Here is a 19,629-nt window from a genome sequence, read left to right as displayed (position 1 = left end):
TCCTAAAAATAACTTATTTGTTTCCACAGACGACAAAGCCCAAGCTGTTGTAGGCAGTGATCTTCACAAGCAGCAGCTGCCCCACTCTGTATGACTTCCCACAAGCACACCGAGTTAATAGCAATTAGAGTAGAGGAGGAGAATTATTTTGGGCAACATAACATTTGACAAGTGCTTTAGTAAATAATGTGTTGCCAAACAACTAAAATATTTTTCACTTTCCTAAAACTTTTTTGGCTTTCTCTGCTGGCTTTTCTCAAAGGCGTGAACTGTGAGTTGGCGATTGATGAATGCGGATCCCAACCATGTCTACACGGTGCCACGTGTCAGGTTGCTCTTGGGGGTTACGTCTGTGACTGCGCACCTGGATTCCTTGGAGACCACTGTGAACTCGACTTTAATGAATGTGAAAGTCAGCCGTGTCTCCATGGAAGTCTATGCGTAGATGGAAGGAACGGGTATGTGTTCCATAGATGACTGACAGGTTTATAGGGACCAAGCTCTAATGCACACTGGTGAACTCCAAGCTCTCAGAGCCTCATTGGAGTCATGCTTTATGCATTATGCTTTAAGTAATGAAAAGTTACAGCATTCTGATTTTACTTAAAAATATTATTTGTTTGACATCTGTCCTGAGTGAAGGTTTTCCAAAGCATTCTTGTAATGGTTGAAATGTATATATATATATATATATTATAGAAAAGTGCCAACATTTAAAACCCATGTAATTAACCTGTTATAAATAAGGAAGATGCAAAAGCGATGCTATTAATTGTTTAAGTTGTGAACATAATGTTTATATTAAGAAAATAAGCAAATCAATCAGGTGGAAAAAGTAAATCCTTCAGAATTTGTCTGTAAATGCTGCTCTGAGAACAATAGTATTAAATTGGTACATCTTGGCTTTTTAGCTGTTTGGGAAATTGGGTGAATATATTTAGCAAAGCATAAGATCAGCAAGTATAACTCAATTCTGACCCAAATGAGAGTCTGTCATTGGTTTTCAGGGAAATTGGCGAGTCCACATTATAAATTCACGTGATAAATATAATGAATTTATGCAGTGATGGCCAAGTTCACATCAAATAATATGTCCCTGTAAAGAACATCCTCATATTTGCTTAGACCGTGAATATTGCACTGTGAAGTTCAGAACAGTGTTTAAATGCATTGAGCTTAGGGTCCTCTCACTTGATACTTGCTCAGCATGAAGCATGCTATTATTGTTCTAAAACTGTAGTATATACTGTTCCCCATCGTAATATATACCGTTCCCCGATTGTAACATATACTGTTTCTCAATTGTAATATAAACTGTTTCCCAGTTGTAATAAGGAAGCCTTAGTAAACAGATGTTACATGATTCCAAGAGTTCACATTATTAATTTCTTGCAAGAGTAGAAATAAAATCACTTTTCCTCTATTTCATAAATCAGATAAGGGACTGGGGATTAAGTTCACTGGTAGAGTACATGCCTAATGTGCATAAGGCCATGAGTCCAATTCCCAAAAGTGTGTGCTCACACACACACACACACACAGAGAGAGAGAGAGAGAGAGAGAGAGAGAGAGAGAGAGAGAGAGAGAGAGAGAGAGAGAGAGAAACTCGTAACTCACTTCAAATCTAATTTCAAAATGACTGAAACTCACAGAGTGTAATGAAAGGCATGCGTGCTTCAGCTATATCCATAAGTTATTTAGCAAGATAGTAATATTTTTAAATAGAGTAATGAAGCTACACATTTCTTTTTAAAAATATGAAACACCATTCTAAATCACCTCCATGATTTTATTTGACTTTTCTTATTCAAAATAATGCACCTGTGCTGGGAGTCGACACTTCAGGGCACAGCTAGCTGGACACTACAGACAGAGGGGTTGGAATGGCTGAAACTTCCAAGGGAGTAAAACCCTCTCTAGAGAGCATCGCAGCAGATAACACAAGGGTTTGATGGGAAGGCAGACGGGCTGGAAACGCGTGCCCTTTCATTATCCACTCTTAAAGGTGCCATGACCTATTTCTTCACTTTATTGTGACATCTCCTAATACCCAATTTGTGAGAAGATTGGCCATTGTGGTTTGAGTTTATTGTCACACAATAAAAATTAACATCTTTCCTATAATTCATGTGAGAAAAGTGATGTCTGCATACCAAAGGAGCTTTTAAATGGAATATGTGATTCTGTAAATTTAGATGTGTTCATTTAATATAGGACACGTGTCTCTAATGTCTCACATAGAGTAGATTTTTAATATTGTAATCATTATTATTTATGTACACATGTGTGTACCTGTACATGTGTATGTGTATGTGCATGTATATGTGCAAGTAAGTTTGGGGATTAAATGTAGGTGCCCAGGGTTGCATGGCAAGTGATTTCATGTGCTTAACCATCTTTGTAGTTCTAGATTTTAGTATTTTTCAATTAGAAAAAGCATGAGCAGATTTTTTTTAAGCTAACTGAGACCTAACACCATTGTCCATGCAATGCTTGATGGTACATATACACAGCCACTGGGAATGGGTTGTTAATTGTTCTGTGGTTGAAGCATCCCCTCAAGATGCCCTTCCTAGCTCACATAAGCTTGCAGATCCACTTTTAATTTTTACAACACTAAATCCTTCAGGAGAATGACATCCCCTCAGTTAAGAGCCACATTAAATTAAAAACTCAACAATTCTCCCCTGGCAGATAAATGGGTGAGACTGTGAGATAAATTTAGTCAATGAATGATTAGGAACAGAAAGCCTCCTCTCCCACTACCACCACCATGGGTAAAGAGACACCTTGTTGATGGTGCTGTTCTTCTATCAGTCAGGGGCAGAGCAGATGTCTTTGTTCATCCTACTTTAATCCCTGGCTTGGTGGTCAACGCTGTCTAAATGTCTAGGACTCATAAAAATCAGCCTAGGCAGTCCAGTGTGGGAAGAGAGTCCTTCGGACTGGAATGCCGCGCTCCCCAGAGACCTACACTCCATTGCATGATTCGGGGACATAGACACCTGCTTGCTGACACACCACGTAGCACAGATGGAGGAAGTCACCCGAGGCCCTGCAAGCTACACAACTCTGCCTACAGTGGGAGCCACTATGTGTGAATATTCGGATGGGAGAGATAAGGAAGCAGAACAGGTTGAGCATTGTGGAGAGGAATGGAACTGGAGGCTTGAGGGTGGAGAGGGGTAGGTAGCCTGTTGTCAGTTGATAGCCCCGCCACCTGGGGCAATGGTGAGGTCCCAGCCAGAGCTGCTTCTGGGAACCAGTCTGAGTCTGTGGCTACACAGCAGTAGGGATCAGGCGTCTGTGATATTGTCTGAGGCTCATATTATCACTAGAGGACATGAAAATGTGTCTGGTCAGGACAGCTGCCAGGGACCGCGTGGCTGTACATAACTGGCCCTGACCCTCACTGGATGGAGCTCTCTGGGGAGCTGGCCCCATCTTTCACAAGCTGCAGCACTCTTTACCTGAGCTGCACAGTGGAGTTGCTCCTGGTGACAGTGGTGTGGTGGAGACAGTCCTAGGGTATAAGAGCAGGTGAGTTCACGTCCCTCTTCACCCTGCAGTAGCCAGGGAGATCTGGCTCTGGGGTCATGAGACCTGGGAGAGCTAGCCCTCTCCCCTCATTGGCTGTAACACTCAGAAGAGCAGGCCTGCACTTCCCCTGTGCAACACAGTGGAGCTGGCCTTGGTGGCTAAGGAAGAGCGTGAGAGCAGGAGGGCTGACCCTGCCACCTGCCTGTAGTAGCCTTGGGTGGCCTAGACAGAGCAGTGATGGAGAGCTCACCCCAATAAAGGAGTGTTGGGCCAGCTTGGCAACCACCCAGGCCCAGATCCAGGGCTCTGAGTTAGCCCACCCCCAAAATCTATACCATCTGTGAATGGTTGGGATGCAAGCACTGGTCATTTCTGCTGTTCCAAAGCTGCAGGATCTCCATGACTCAGGGCAACAACAGGATAACCAGGAGAAGATTGGGTGATGCTCCATTATTGATAGTGTGACAGAATCCAGAGACACGGAACCAGACCAATGACTCATTGCAATGAACATTTGCCAAGTGAAGATGTGTGATTAGAGGGATATACGGTGGGACACACTGTGACACGTTACAGCTTCCACAATCATATGTTTTCTATGCTTTGGTTGTTTTTTATTTTGTTGTTGTTGTTGTTGTTGGTGGTGGTGGTGGTGGTGGTGGTGGTGGTGGTGGTGTGTGTGTGTGTGTGTGTGTGTGTGTGTGTGTGCGTGTGTTATTTTGGGGAGAATGGGCAGATATGAGGGGACAAGAAAATGAGCAGGACTGGGGTGTACAATGTGAAATTCACAAAGAATCAATAAAAAGGTTAAAAAAAAGAAATAGAAAGACTAAAATATTCATGTCATCAGAAAACAGCATAATCGTAATACGCTTAATTATGAGTGCTTCTATTTAGTAAAAAATTATTTTAAATTTTATAATAGATTTTATTTGGTACAAATTATTACCTAATAACTTTAATAATACTAATAATTTTGTTGACTATACCATTTAATAACAACCAAATCCCCTGATATACAGGATATGTTTCTATTTTTATACATATTTAATTACAATAATCCTATGATCTAAGTATCATAGTCTTATTTATGCCTGAAAAACATCACCTTCCAAAGAGTGTTGTGTGAATCTTCCTGTCATTTTTTTAAGTCAACAGTGATGAGGTGTTGACACAGAAACATATAACCATAACCATATTGGTTTACAGAGATAACTCCATGGTGCTTTTGAGGTAGGTAGACATGCTACACCATTTGGGTCAGGCTGGTTGGTAAATGGAGACATAATAAAGAGGGTTGGTGTCAAGATGACCAAGAGCTGACATGAAAATTTTCCTTTGTTTTCCAGTTACCACTGTGATTGCACGGACAGTGGATTCACAGGGACACACTGTGAGTCCTTGATGCCTCTTTGTTGGTCAAAGCCTTGTCACAATGAGGCAACATGTCAAGACACTGTTGACAGCTATATTTGTCACTGCTGGCCTGGTAAGTGACAAATACTTCATTAGGTTTTTGTTACCTTCCCCCCCCCCCAATTTTTACTTATCCTAGAAACAAGTTGCTCCAGAAAGGTAAAATTTATTGTCATTGAAGGAACTAAGCCAACATGTCCTTCAGCTTTACTCACTGAGTTGCACTTGTCATTGTCCACACATTATACTACACACTGTGTAAGACAGGTGACCACAGCACCAATAATGACTAGGACCCTCCATGTTCAGAAATATAATAATAGAAACATGAATTTCACATAGTTTTCCTGGAGAAATATTCACTGAGATTGTTTTCATCTACCTATTCTCCCAGACAACAGAAATATATAAACGCAATGTGTTAGCCTTTTAAGAGTTTGTCCTATGATTCATGAAGTTAGTCAAGCTCATAATTATGCGGCCCAGACAATGTATTGAATGCTTCCCCAAATAATAAAGAACACAGTGGGTATTCTTATAAGAGCAACAAGAATACAGGTTAAGCTCATTAAACTATAGTGAAATTAACATATACCTAGAGAGCATAGATGTTAAAAGAACCATCAGAAAGTAGTTGGTAGCACTCGAGAAATATTATTGGTAAGTGGGAAATGTTTTGCTAGTTCTGGACAACGACTTGATGTATTTTTTAAATTTAATTTTCTTACTAAGATTTTATTAATAGAAATAGCTACTATAGTATTTTCCCTCTCTTCTTTTTAATCCACTGAGAAAAATTGAAAACTTATGAATACTCTGTATTGAATCAAACAAACTAACTGCTTATCTATCTTTGTTTCTATTGATTTTCTTTCCTATCCAAAAAAAAAAAAAAAAAAAAAAGAGTTAACCCTGTATTGGAAAGAAGTCATAAGATGAACCAATCCAGTTAGTAATAACTTCTGGTAAAAAAGAAAAATGTTTATTCTCTAGGGAATACTAAGGAACAGTTGTGATCAATGTACAAAAAATTTTTTTGAATTCCCTGGTCTGCAAACATCAGTATGCTATATTTTCTGTCCAGGAAATGAACAGGAGATGCCTGCTAGCCTTTGCTCATCATTATGCTACCAAATACTGGTTTAATAAAACTGTATCATCCTGTATTCTTATCACAAGAAATTCAGTGTGAATGGCACAATTAAAAGTATCTAGAAGTCAAAAGTACATGTGAAATTCTGACAGGAATACAGTATGGTGAAATACAAGTTGGGTGCATTAAGGAGCCATGAAATTTTATTAAAGAAAATATTATCATTTAGAAAATAGGACTGAACATATATCATAAATGGACCCACTGGCTCAGAGACTTTGGCAAGTAACAAAGCTGCTCTTCAAACTGATATATCACTCATTACAAAATGATGTTGACAATAACATTCACCCACTTGAGTTGTTTTAGAAAAAAATTCTAGTAATGAAATATAAGGATCTTAGCTCAGCTTAGAACATACAAAGGAATCACTCAAGAAACAGTAACTAGTTAGTAGAATTAGGTTGATCTTCTTTTCCTATGCTCTATGATTGGCAGCAGGCAGTATACCAGTTATTTTAGGAAGGAACTGAGGGAGGGAAGGGGGTATGGAAAGGAAACCAGAAATATGGCAGGCGCATATAGAAGGTGCCTTGCCCCACCCTAGAACATTGGGTGGTTCTCTGAAGATTATTTCTGTCATTTAGTCCTTAGCACTTCGAGTTTCTTCCACCTCTTACTGAGCCACTTCCCTAAGGCCTTCCTTACTTACTGTGATGGACATGAGGATCCGAAACTATGTGTTCCTCTGTTTTCGTATTTTTTTATCACATCTATAAAAAAAATATAGCTAAGTGACCAAAAGGAAAGAGGTAAACAACATGGATATATTCAACACTATGCAGAATCTGAGTTTCTATCTGAGATCACTGTGTGGATGGTGGGTTACCCTAGACAGAAAGGTAAGAATGGCTTTGTACCCTCTACTTACTGTGGTCTGTAATGAGATTCAGTGTTACAAACCACTCTATAAGTAAGGAAAAAAATTTCTCTTACTATAAAAACAGTCCTAAGGAACACATTGGCAAGAATCTTTGCTACATTTGTCTAAATCCCGTATTTCTAAATCAAATAATTTTGAGAAGTATCTTAAAACTTAAATGCTTATCACAAGTGTGCAGATGGCATTAAATTTGAAAACAAGCACAAGAAAATAAAGAAACACAAGAAAACAAACAAACACAAGAAAACAAACAAACAAATCCACAAACCCAGAGGATCTGGTTCAGTATCGTGTTCTTTCTTTGTACAGAGATTTATAGAGAAACTTGTTAAAAATATTGACTGTGGTCTTGACTGAAGAAGTCTATTTATATCTGGTTAAAGAGAACAGCAACTAAAATTCCCTCCAGAGCCTCAGTGGTATGGACAGAACTAGCAAACACATAAATCAGGACTTCCCCCCATGCTCCCGATTGAATGAGATAATGCACAAGCCGGAAAAGCAGGGAAGGATTTATTATAGTTCTAAATCTCTTCCTAACGTGACTGCTGTGTGAGTCTTGAGTCTTAGCACAAAAAGAAAATTACAAACAGCCCGTGTTTTTCTGTCTTTCTTTTTGTCTTTTCCTTTCTGTCGGTCTGTCTGTCCTTCCTTCCTTCCTTCTTTCCTTCCTTCCTTCTTTTTAAATGAAGTCCACTATATGAAACAAATCCCGATACATAGCAACCTACTGTCAAAACCATTGTTTACTAGCAGTCTATAAGTATGTAAGTATGAAGTGGAAGTATTTTAGAAGCAGGCATTCTTAGTGAAGACATTCAAAGGGTTCTTTGGGGAGCTCACCATAAAGAACTGTGAGAGCTCTATCTGACCTCTTTCTTAGTCTCATTATCCAGTGCTTGAGTTTCTTCTTCAGATTGTTGAGAAAGGCCCAAGGGTTACATAAAATAAATATATTATACTATGGTGCAGGGAGATTTATGCTGTAGTTATTATTTGAAATAGGATCCACTCAGGATTTTATTAGAGTTACAAAATGAGCAATCATATTGTATTCTTATTACTGGCTCATTAATAGTTAATTCTTTAGCTATGTACTGAGCCGGTTTTAATTCACTTGTTGTCGTCATTTTAACCATTAATTAGTACTATTTATTCTCACTCAGTCATTGATTGAAGGTCAACTATTTATGTATTGCTGGGTAGTGAAGTGTTGAATAAAATACACACAGTCCTGTTTATGTGGAGCTGACAATCTGTTGAAACAGGCAATGACACATGCAAATAAACACATCATTAAAAGTTGTCAAAAGAGCAGTGGAAGGAAAAGACTGAGAAAAATGACAGGAAACCAAGGCATTTTATTGTATTGTGATTCAGTAAGAGAGAAAAGTAATGTGAGGTAAAGTCTGAAAACTGAGGAAGAGTTGGTCAAGCAAAGCTCGGAAGGGAATTTTCCAGGACGAAAGAGAGCAGTTGTTAAGTTTGTGGGTAGAAAGCATCATCAGAGAGGAAGAGCAGGCTGGGATGGAAAGAACCTATATTCCAAGAGAGCTCTTAGGTCTCATTAAAGATCTTGAATGCTATCCTATGTGAAAACAGGAAACCATTTTTATTATTTTAAACTACAAAAAGGCTATGGTTTGATTTCCAAGTTTTATAATTTAGGGCTATAAATTTTACCTTTAAAAATAAGTTTTTAAGTGAACTTAAGTTAACATTGTAGGCCTGTGTCCCTTGAAAGACTTTATGCATTTGTTATACCAGCTTACAGAGTAGCCAATGCTATCTCAGTGTCCACCCTCCTAATGGCAGTGTCCTGGTAAATCTATATTTTGGGATTCACACTGCACACAGTACTAGCAAACAAGATAATCCCTGTAATGGATAAAACATGAAAAAAGGAGAAAACATTTTGGGGACCAACTGTGGTGGTAACTAGGGAAAATAACTAAAACTACATGTTATGAAAAAGTTACATTTGGTGATAGCAAATGTCCAGTAGGCATTTAGGTCTACTTGCTGGTGACATGTCAGAGGTACTGCTGCCTTGGTGGCCATCTGTCAGTCTTGCCTACAATGACAAACATACATAACCTAAAACACAGAAGCTCCACTTTCAGGCCTCAACTTCAAGGCTTCACCTAGACATTGTTTACAGAATTGCACTGTAAATCTTGTTTCAATCTGTAAGTGAATGCTTACACATTCACACTCTTTGGGGTATCTTATGGTGAACTCTGAGGTAGATATGTCATAAAAACTTAAGGTAAACGGGGAGTGAACACAGCAAGTCGTGAAAGGATGCATGTGAAACCATCTATATTAAAGCCCTATCCACACAATAAAGTCATATTTTTATAGGTATAAATGCATAAAGAGACAGAAGCAGACTGCATAGGGAAATTTCTTTTGTATTTGATATTTTAGTTTCTTATCAAATGGAAAGACATTTATCTTTAAATTCTTAGCCATAATGAAATTGCCTAGCTAAATCTAGTAAGGTATAAAATAACCTACTTCTGCATGCTGTCTCTGATAATCATGGAGTCATTAATGTTGGCAGAGAGGATGTTCCTCAAATGAGGAATATAAAAATTGTACACTATTACATAAACAAACCTTTTCACCCACAACAACCATCTACACTCATGGAGGCCCACACCTTGCTAGCTCTGTTCCAGCAGCATGAACCATGTCACACTGACCCTTAGATATGACCAAACAGGACCTGCCAATCACTGTTAAGCTATAACCTTTCCTTTCTGGTTCATCCCCAAGATCGTATGCTAATATAAACACCATAATATGAAACATTTTTACAAACCTAAAAAATCCCAAAGTCTCTTTTAAAATCTAAATTTCCTCAAGTGTTAGTTCCTATAATTTTTTAAAATTAAGTTAAGTACTTTATTTCAAGAGGGAAGAACCAGTGAAAAGTCACAATCATATCAAAGCAAAACAAACTGCAACAGTTCAGATCACTCAGTGTCCAGTGCCTGGGATGCACTTGTCATTTTCTGGACATCTTCTAAGGGCGATCACTGCACAACACACAGAATATCTCCTAGGCCCCTGCTGGCTCTGCTCCACACTTGCTCCTCTCCTTGGTGGCTATCCCACAGTACTGACAACTCTAAAATGCTGGGTTCTTCAGCTGCAACCATTCAGTCCTCTCTCTGATACTCTCTTCTGAGCTTTTCTTCAAGGATACCAGCCCTGTTGCATGGTGCCAAACCTTAGCTGCTCTCCACGACCCCTTCATGCCTTCAAAACCAGGACCACTTGGGTGACTCTTACACTACCAAGTTAGGCTCTGGGTGTATAGTATAACCTTGGTCAACTAGGGAACACAGCTTGAATGTGTGGCCTCAAAGGAAATATTTTCAGATTTCACCTCAGAGATGCTGGTCTCCTGTTTAATCACTGCTGTATTTCTCAACTCCAGCTGACCAGTATCAACCATCCCACTGAAGCAAAGACTTGATTTCAGTTTTTCTGGTACCGAATCTGATTCTCCAGTCTCAGCTAAAGAGAACCATAAAATCTTAAAATAGCAAACAGCCCCCGATAGACTCATTAAGAGACTTTCAAACTTCCCTCTGAATCTTCACAAGGCAGGATCCAATGTCTGCGTTTCTTTCAACAGTATTATTTTTCAAACCTCCCACACAATGGCCCACCAAGCTTTGGATGCCCAATAGCTTTTTTAGCCCAAAGTCTTTCCATAGTCCTCTTCAAAACAAGGTGGTCATATCTCACAGTGATACCCCACTATATGGGTACCAATTTCTAACTTATTCTAGCTTTTAAGGGTTTCTGATGCTATGATTAAATGTGGTGACCAAAGCAACTTGGAGAGAAAAGGGTTTGTTTAGCTTATGCATCTATATCTAGTCCACCAACGAAGAAAGCCGGGTCAGGAGGAACTCAAAGAGAGCAGGAACCTGGAGGCAGGAGCTAATTTCCAGGTCTTGGTGGAGTCGCGCTTACTGGTTTGCTCCTTCCTCTCTGATGACTCAAGGGGAGACAGGATACCGCTGCCTTTTCAGACACTCTCCTTAAAAGTTTCATTTTGTAAATGATAAATTGAAGTTAATGGTTTTCCACTTTGTGCAGTGTTCAGATTAAATCATATCTATCTTGAAATTTCACTTTCATTTCAAGCTTTACTGATTAAACCTTTCTAAAAAATTATTCAACAACAACAACAACAAAAAATACATCTTTTAGAATCTATTATGTACCCCTTATCCACTGCTACTAGAATCTGGCTCCAGGTAGCATCCTCTTAGCGGCTTCTCCTGCCGGCTTTTTGACGGTGGGCACCTTGCTAATTGGCGTCAGCTCAGTGGTCAGCCTCTTTCAAGACACGTATGTGCCTGGCACCCCCGAGCTTTGACTCAGCAGCTTCTCTGAACTTTTATCCTGCAGGATACACAGGTGCCCAGTGTGAGACAAGCATGAATGAATGCAGTAGCGACCCCTGCCAATTTGGGGGGAAATGTGTCGAGCTGTCCTCAGAGGACCTACATGGAAACACTGCTGGCCTGCCTTCCTCCTTCAGCTACCTTGGAGCCTCGGGCTATGTTTGTATTTGTCTGCCTGGATTCACAGGTGAGGCGAAACGGAAATGACTCCCGGTGTTTTCTAGCAGAGAATGGGGTAATTAGGAGGAAGACATGACCGTGTAAACTCTGGTGCCATGGCACAAAGGGTCCCCCTTGTGGGCATGAGAAATAACTGGGATCACATGTAACCCCTCGGCTTGTAGGGAAAATGTAAGGAATGGGGATCGAAATGGATAAAAGGGACACATTTCATTGAGAATTGCTGTCCACCTTGTAGTCGTCAGGTAATCTCGTGTGACCGAATTTGAGAATGCTCGGCCTTATGGTTTATTCAGATTTGCGAGAAATGTCGTCATCGTTATGAATATGTGCATGGAGAACAATGATCTCGTTTCAAAGGATCTTGCTAACCCGTTCTGCAGCTTATGTCAGTTAAACCATCAAGTTTCAGTGGCTTCTCTTCCTTTCCAAGCACCTTCTCTAAACCCGAAGGTCCCTGTGGTGCATGTAGTTTTAAATGTTGCCGCCTTTGCCTGGGGTTGGCTGCACGACTGGCCCCTCCCAGTTTTCTTTTGTGTTACCCACCTTTGTTCCAGAGTGGGGGGGGGGTGACCACACTACTGGCTCCCAGAGACCCTTGAATCCACAGTTTAAAAACACACGCACAGTTAATTCTTTTACAGTTTGCCTTCTTGGCACAGTTGCTGGGCGCAGATATCTCCCACCTGGAAGAGCATGCACTTATCAATTTAGTATCTCTGTCTCTCCACCTGCCCTAAAATTAGTAGTAGGTCCCACCTAGCCCTGTCAAACATCTTTCGCCTGTAGCGGAGGCAACAGGCCCCAGCTCCCACAGAGACCTCACATGGTTGCCTTCTTTTTCCCAAGGATGGTAAAAAGCCCCTTCCTTGCATTTGCCTTTCCCCTCTCAGACCGGAAGTCCTGCCTGTGCCCCCCCCCCCTCGCGCCTGTACTTTCTGCCCAGTAATCCCCTCCCCACGCTCCTACCCCCACCCTCCACCTTTACTGACAAGCAAGAACCAACTGGAGTATAGGACGTTAGTATCAGAACCTCCCCTTACATTCCTGCCTATTTTCCACTAAAAAGACGCATTTGTATCTACTGTGTACTCTGAAACTTCAAGAACTTTTGAAACAGCCTCTGAAATTGTTAATAAGTAGCACTTTACCTACAGCTACTAGATACCAAGGAAAAAGGTAATCACAGCGTAGTCTTCTACCCCATCTTTTTCTCCATAGATTAAACGTCCTTCAGGAAATACTCTCTCGTTGTGGCCGGGAATGTTGGGAAAAGCTGATGAGAAGAAACCTAGGATTTCCTAGATTTTACTATTTCATGTCTGAAGATAATGAACTTTGATTTGTGATGTTTTTTTGTTTAGTAGCTGTAGCTTTGTCTGGGAGCGGCATCAGGGTAAAACATGTAATCTCTGACCAGATTCTAACACATGTGCTTTTGTTGTGCCACGAAGCGTTCGTCAACCCCAGGAGACCACCAAGAGCCGTTTCCGGTGTAATCACACTAGGTAGGGTTTCTTTATCACAAACTTGAGTTTGGGCTTACTGCCTACCCACAGGACAGTTTAGTGAAGCAGCCCCGAACTTTCATCCTGATGAGGTTCTATAGGAAATAGAAAAGTGTGTGGGGGGTGTCCCAACCTGGCAAGCATCTAACTGAATATCTATTGTAAACTGACAGCGGGCCCTCTGAAGCAAGACCCTGTACAATTACAAATGGTTTGAGAATACATCTGAAACAATCAGACTAATCTTTGATTAACTGTTGCTAGGAAGTAGTAACTCTGGACAAAAACAAGCCTCGAGGTCCTTCTTGATACTTGTATAAAGCTTGGGTTCAGCTTCAGGCCAAATTCTCAGGCTATCTTCCTTCCTTCCCTCCTTTCTTCCTTCCCTCCTTCCTTCCTTATTTTCCTTCCTTTCTTCCCTCTTTCCTTCCTTCCCTCTTTCCTTCCTTTCTTCCCTACTTCCCTCCTTCCTTCCTTTCTGTTCTTTTAAGATAGAGGCTGGTTCCAAGATGAAATAAGGGTGGCTTCTCACTCTTACCTTAATTCTTAAATTAATCTTGTAAGGCTTCTTATTTTCTAATCATGTCGACCTATAGAAATCAATCTGAGCTGTGAACGCATAGGTTTGTCTGTGATATATCTGTATGGTCACCTCGCCCTTAAGAATATTCCATTATCCCCTTCCTGTTCCATATGCGTCTCCTCTGTTTTTTTACATTCAAAATTATTTGACTTGGGCATACTGATGCAACCTTTACGGCTACTTTGCATTTTTCTGGGAACAAAGTGGGAATTATATTTCAGTTTCCCCAAATATTAAGTTTGGGATAATACAAAGGAGATTAAATCAAAGTGAGAAGTCATGATTGTCATGCCTTGCCAGGAAAAAAAAAAAACAAAAACAAAAACATAGCTGCTTAACAAGAGATAGAATGTTCCAGAAAAGTCAGAACTGACAAAAAGCTGACAGGAATGACTATGTTGGTTAAACCACCTAGCTATGGCTTAATGAGTTTGTATCTTTTGATTATGTGGAACTCCAAAATGGTGGTCCAATCATGAACCTTAACCCAGTGGTGATTAAATGATAAAATTATCACACTCTTCCATGGTCCCCCAAAGAACCTCGGTACTTCCCCCATCCATGTATAAGTGATTGATTTCCTCAAAATCCATTAGCCTCGGGCACTCTCTGTGTTGTTGAATAAGATTTTCCACGGACATCCACTAGGTCTCAGTGAATGTGGTACCCACAGATTCTGTCCCTTTACCGATTCTCTGTCTGGACAGCTTTCTAGTCACCTAGAAACAAGACGTGGACTCCCTGCCTGCAATGTCAGACCTATTTCTTCTCTCTGCCCCATCAAGTTTTGTTTCCTGCATTTTCCAGGCTCTGTTGCTTGCTGCACATTTTGTAGTTCTTGTATCTCCCCAGGGGCCTACCCTTCTGCTGTGACACAATCTTCCTGTCTCTGGAGGAATTAACTCTGACATCCATTTTATGTAACGCTACTGTAAGCACCCTGGGATTGTACGTTAGACTCCCATGTCCCATCATTCCCTACTCATCTACTCCCCCACCTGCCTGTGCCACTGAATTTGTGGTTCCTCTTAAATCCCATATTGAGCAGCATACTATTGAGTTGGTTTTAAATTTTCATTCTGCTAATCTTCGTCTTGTGGTTAGTATATTTAATTTTACTCTTTAGTATATTAGAAATGATCCATCCCTTTGTTTACTGTTTGAAAAATATTTTTACTCATGGCTTCCTGTGAGTTACTTGACTCATCTTTAAGATTCTATCCTGACTTCAAGTTTCATGTGTTATATGAGTTTGTGCTTGTCTTACTGATCTTCCATGGCTCTGAGGTGAAGCATATAAACTTGACATCTACTTAGGCCTCACTGTAGGGTATCATTGTTTTGAGGATCAGATGATGTCGCAATTTTCATTTTAATGACGAATGTGATTTTTTAAAAATTATATTGCCTATATTTTGCTCTCTAATTTTTTCTTTTATCTATGATCTTAAATTTTTTCTTTGTTCATTCATTTTCTTTCTGATCATTAAAGAGCTTCCAATTTTACATAGTGTGACTTAGGGTTGGCAATGCCTTTTTTTTTTTTTTTTTTTTTTTTTTGGTCTGAAAAAGAACTTACGTCTACTTATCCTAGAGGGAGAGCTTTGCTAAATATAGAACTTGTTTATGACAGTTAACTTGATTTAGAACTGTGTGCTACATACATCTGTACTCCATACTTCCCTTTTAATATCACAGTTTTTTATTTTCTCTCTTGGATACTTTTTTAACGTGTACATGATCTATTTTGATCATATTCATCCTCCTGTTCCAGTTCTTCCTTGAGCCCTTTCTCCCACATGCCCCAGATAATTTCATACCCTGCTGCTCTTAAATCACTGAGAAAACTGATGCTGCTCATGTGCACATTAGTAGGAAGCTGTCAACTTAAGGATAGCTATTCAACCAGAGGCCACGTTCCGAAGGAAAACTGACCCTCTCCCCTAGCCGTAGGTTGTCAACAGCCCTTCAGCGAGGGATTGGGGCTCACACTCTCCTTTTTCCATCAGTGCTGCGTTGTTGACTGGCTTGATCACTGAAAGTCTTGTTCAGGTGAGAATGACTGCTGTGCATTCATGGGTGACCCAATCTTCTCTTATCCAGAAAATCTTCACCCCAGTCCACCTCTGAACGGTAATCTGTGTGCCCCCTCATTCTTGAGATCCCCAGAGTCTTGGGGAAAGAGTGAACGAAATGTATGTCTCATTTGGCTCAGAGAACTTTACTGAGGCTTATTGTTCACACGTTGATCACTTGGGACCCTCCGCCACAGAAAAAAGATTACCGGATGAGGGTCAATTACCTCGCTATTGTTTAGCTATAGGGTAGAGATACATCTTTCCGAGGGAGTTTGGTGCTGTATGCACTTAACAAAATGATAGTAGTAGGCTCATCCCTGGAGCCTCTAAGTTCCCCCAAGTAAAATTCTTGTTCAGACCTACAGTTCCAAACATGAGTTTCCCTCTATGAATAGGCCTCAAACTTTAAATCAGAAGTCAATTGCTTGCCTTTATCACATTTAGCCATCATTGTACCCATTGCCTTATCTTGCTAGGCTGTGAAAACAGTTTCCAGTGTTTGGAGCCAGGTAAGGGTGCAGATGACTGTTCTCTCTCGGCAGCTTATAGTTTTTTCCTGAACTCTGAATGCTAGCCAAAGGTCAGAACTTCCATATCAGTGACAGCTTTATTCTACATGTCTTATGACCAAAGTGTGTGGTTTCGTCTAATGCTAAGAAAGGTGGAACTGGAGACTTAACAACACGGAGGAGCTATCAACCTATGCAACTGTTCGAGGCTGCTGCCCAGGGCCGTGTTTGAGTCCTTAGGCTTGCGGCCGCCAGGATATGTATTGATGTCTGTGGCCTGGGTGATGTACATGGTCGGGGCTGCCTTCAAAGACCATGTGGACGTCTGAGAGTGGTACATGCTGATCTGAATGGCTTCTGTTACTACCCACGGCCACTGGGACATTCAAGCCCAGTCTGCTGCCAGGAACCATGTCTGGGTCTGCGGTCGGTCCTATTGTAGTTGATATCCCAGGCCACATGAAGTACAGTGCTGAGCTGGTCGTCTCTCATCTGGGCATCACCATAGAGCTGACCCTGGTGACATGTGGCTGGGTGAGCTGGCCCGGAAGGTACAAGAGCAAAAGAACTATGCTGCCCCCTTGAGGGCGGGCTGTAGCATGAGTGAGCTACCTTGGACAGGGTTAGAGAGCTCCCCCTGATGGTATGGGAACAGAAAAGCTAGCAGGCTAACCAGAGGCAAAGCTTTGAGTTGCTCCTTCCCAATATCTACCCTACATGGACTTCTGGAACACGTGAAAAGGCTAGTCCTGCAGATCTAAGCTTCCGGACTCATTTCAGTGAACATTTGCAAGATGTGCGGAGAAAAAATATAATGTGTGACACACTACAGTTTCCACGATGACATTTTAAAAAATTATTATTTTATCTTAATTTATATTTTTTTCTGGGACGGGGTAATATACAAAGAGACAGGAAAATGAGTGGGGTCAGGTTTGAGATGCCTCCTCTTAGGCTATTTGTGAGGATCATCTCAGAAACTCTCCCCAATATAAGCTGTTGTCACTGGTCTTGAGATTAAAGGGACACCTCTGCGGTTGAAATGGTGTGGTTTTTATATCTTTTTTGTCTGCTTGCTTGTTTTGTCTTATCTTTGCTTTTTCTTTCGTTTTCAGAAATTAATTTATAATGTACTTTCAGGTTCCTGGATTTGAGTCTCTCCTACCAGTGATATACTCAGTATACCAACAAGTCTTTGTTGCTGTGACAACCAGCTGCGATTAATCTGTTCCATTAGAAGGCTTGTCTTGTTTGGTAGTTTTAGTCTGTGACAACTCGACGCCATCGTCTTTGGTAAAGAGGGGGACATTAAGGCGGGCAGTGCGTGGCAGAGGAGGCTACCTTACCTTATGGCAGCAGAACATAAGAAAGAAAGGAGATGCTGGGATCCTAGTTCAAAGCAGCACACCAGACTTAACTTCAGTAAGCTACATCCTCCGCTAAGATTTCCCCACATCCCAAGGGGCCACAGAAAAGTGACTAGGATTTTTACACGCAGATCTTTGTGGATGGATGCTCACTCAAAGCATCGCTTGCATTCAACATTTCAAATCTGTGGGGTTTGGGGTTTTGCCAGGTTTTTTTTTTTTTTTTTTTTTTTTAATTTTAGGCAATTTTTCACGGACTAGTCTATGGACTCCATGTTCGTTTCCTACTCCTAGAACTATAATCTTATAAATTGAATGTCTTTTGCTGTTTTTATAAAAGTTGTGAAATTTCCTCCCTGACTTTACTGTTGTTACTTCATTGCTCAGACTTGGCAAGTTCTATTGCTCTCCTCTCACACTAAGTCCCCTGTCACCACTTTTTTATTAATCTATCAAAAAAAAATACATTGTATTTTGTAACCATACAATTTCCACTTATAAGTGCCATATTTATTTATTTACATGAATACACTGCTGCTGTTTTCAGACACACCAAAAGAGGACATTGGATCCCATTACAGGTGGTTGTGAGCCACCATGTGGTTGCTGGGAATTGAACTCAGAACTTCTGGAAGAGCAGTCAGTGCTCTTAACCACTGAGCCATCTCTCCAGTCCTGCCATATTTCTAAAAGTCAGTATTTTTCTTTTTCATCTTATACTGCTGAACTCCCACTGTCTCTGCTAATTGTCCTTGACTGGCTAGTATCTGTTTCTTCATTGGTATGGTTAAATTTGTGTGTGAGCATGTGTGTGTATGTGTGTTTGTGTGTGTGTGTGTGTGTGTGTGTGTGTATTTACAGTATACATATCATCAAATAGTAGGTTTCTATACATCATTCTCAAAGGTATTTAATGTTAGCTATTCTCTGTTCCTAACCAAATGTGATGAGCTTCCTCATGCCACTATAATGTGGAACGCATCTCTTGATAGAAGTACAAGTCTCAGAGCTTGCTGAAGTAGTAACAAAAGATACCTATCTGTTAGAAAGACTCCCCTATCCTACCGCAAACATTCTAGATCCAGGAGCCCAAGGAACAGATAATTATGCTATGGGCACTGGCTCAGCACCTGATGCCCCAGTGGTCAGAAGGTGTTTCTTCATTGGTAGGACTGGAGATAAAGATCCATGGGAACAGAGAGGCTTCCATGGCTGGACAGGTGTGATAGGCTTCTCCTTACTCTGAAAAACGGAGAACATGGAATTGTAGCCTAGTCTCTTTTACTTAGATCTCCCAAGATGAGGGGTCTGATAGAGGTGTGAGCATTCCATGGTTTGCGGAGGTAGAAAAAGGACAAAGTTAGTCAAGTAGTATAGAAGATGTATCCATGCTCACATTTTCAGACAGAATTTAATGGAAATTGTAGGAACCTAAATGGCTCAATAAATTAGTACTTTAGGCAAGGGAATGTGCTATGTATGAAAACTAAAAGAGGTTTTGATGACCTGTTTTGTCCTTGAACTATCCTCTTCAACACAAATTCGAAACTCTTGATTATATTTTAAGTATTAATGCCTCTATTTGGTTCCCCATAATGTAGTTATAAGAAGAGCTTTAACAAGTTTCCAAACCATTTCCTAATGAAGTCCCACTTTCAACTCTAACTGTGTCTCTTCAACTCCAATTAACATCTATTCCAACCGCGAACAATATTGGCATCTCTGTAAAGCAACATTGTCACTTCTGGGGCTGCCTCACCCATCTGCTCTGTCTGTGGAAAGACTGAGGTGGGCAGCGGGGCATCCTGCACATCCTGGCTACAAACCTAAAAGCAGGGCTCCTCACAAAACACCCGATGAGAGCCACCTGCCACAGCAGCTCCACAGAGCACCGGTTCTCAGCTTTAGCTGATTTAAGCAGTTGCTAAAAATGTATTCATTTTTTCCTAAAAAAATTAAAGCCTATGTCATATAAAAATTGA

General features: G+C 40.6%; 1 protein-coding gene across 1 annotated transcript in view; it reads left to right on the top strand.

Annotated features, from left to right (window-relative positions):
- The window catches only part of CRB1 (crumbs cell polarity complex component 1), a gene marked incomplete at both ends in the record, with an annotated part of 173,204 nt that overhangs the window by 45,704 nt on the left and 107,871 nt on the right, over positions 1 to 19,629 (top strand). The window contains 3 exons of the mRNA XM_080918159.1: positions 263 to 458; positions 4,890 to 5,029; positions 11,427 to 11,609. Coding sequence (XP_080774285.1) covers positions 263 to 458; positions 4,890 to 5,029; positions 11,427 to 11,609 — 519 coding nt within the window. The remainder of the gene's footprint in view (positions 1 to 262; positions 459 to 4,889; positions 5,030 to 11,426; positions 11,610 to 19,629) is intronic.

The sequence above is a fragment of the Micromys minutus genome (assembly GCF_963924665.1).
Source record: "Micromys minutus genome assembly, chromosome: 6".
NCBI classification, from domain to species: Eukaryota; Metazoa; Chordata; class Mammalia; order Rodentia; family Muridae; genus Micromys; species Micromys minutus.
This window is presented reverse-complemented; position numbering and strand designations above follow the sequence as displayed.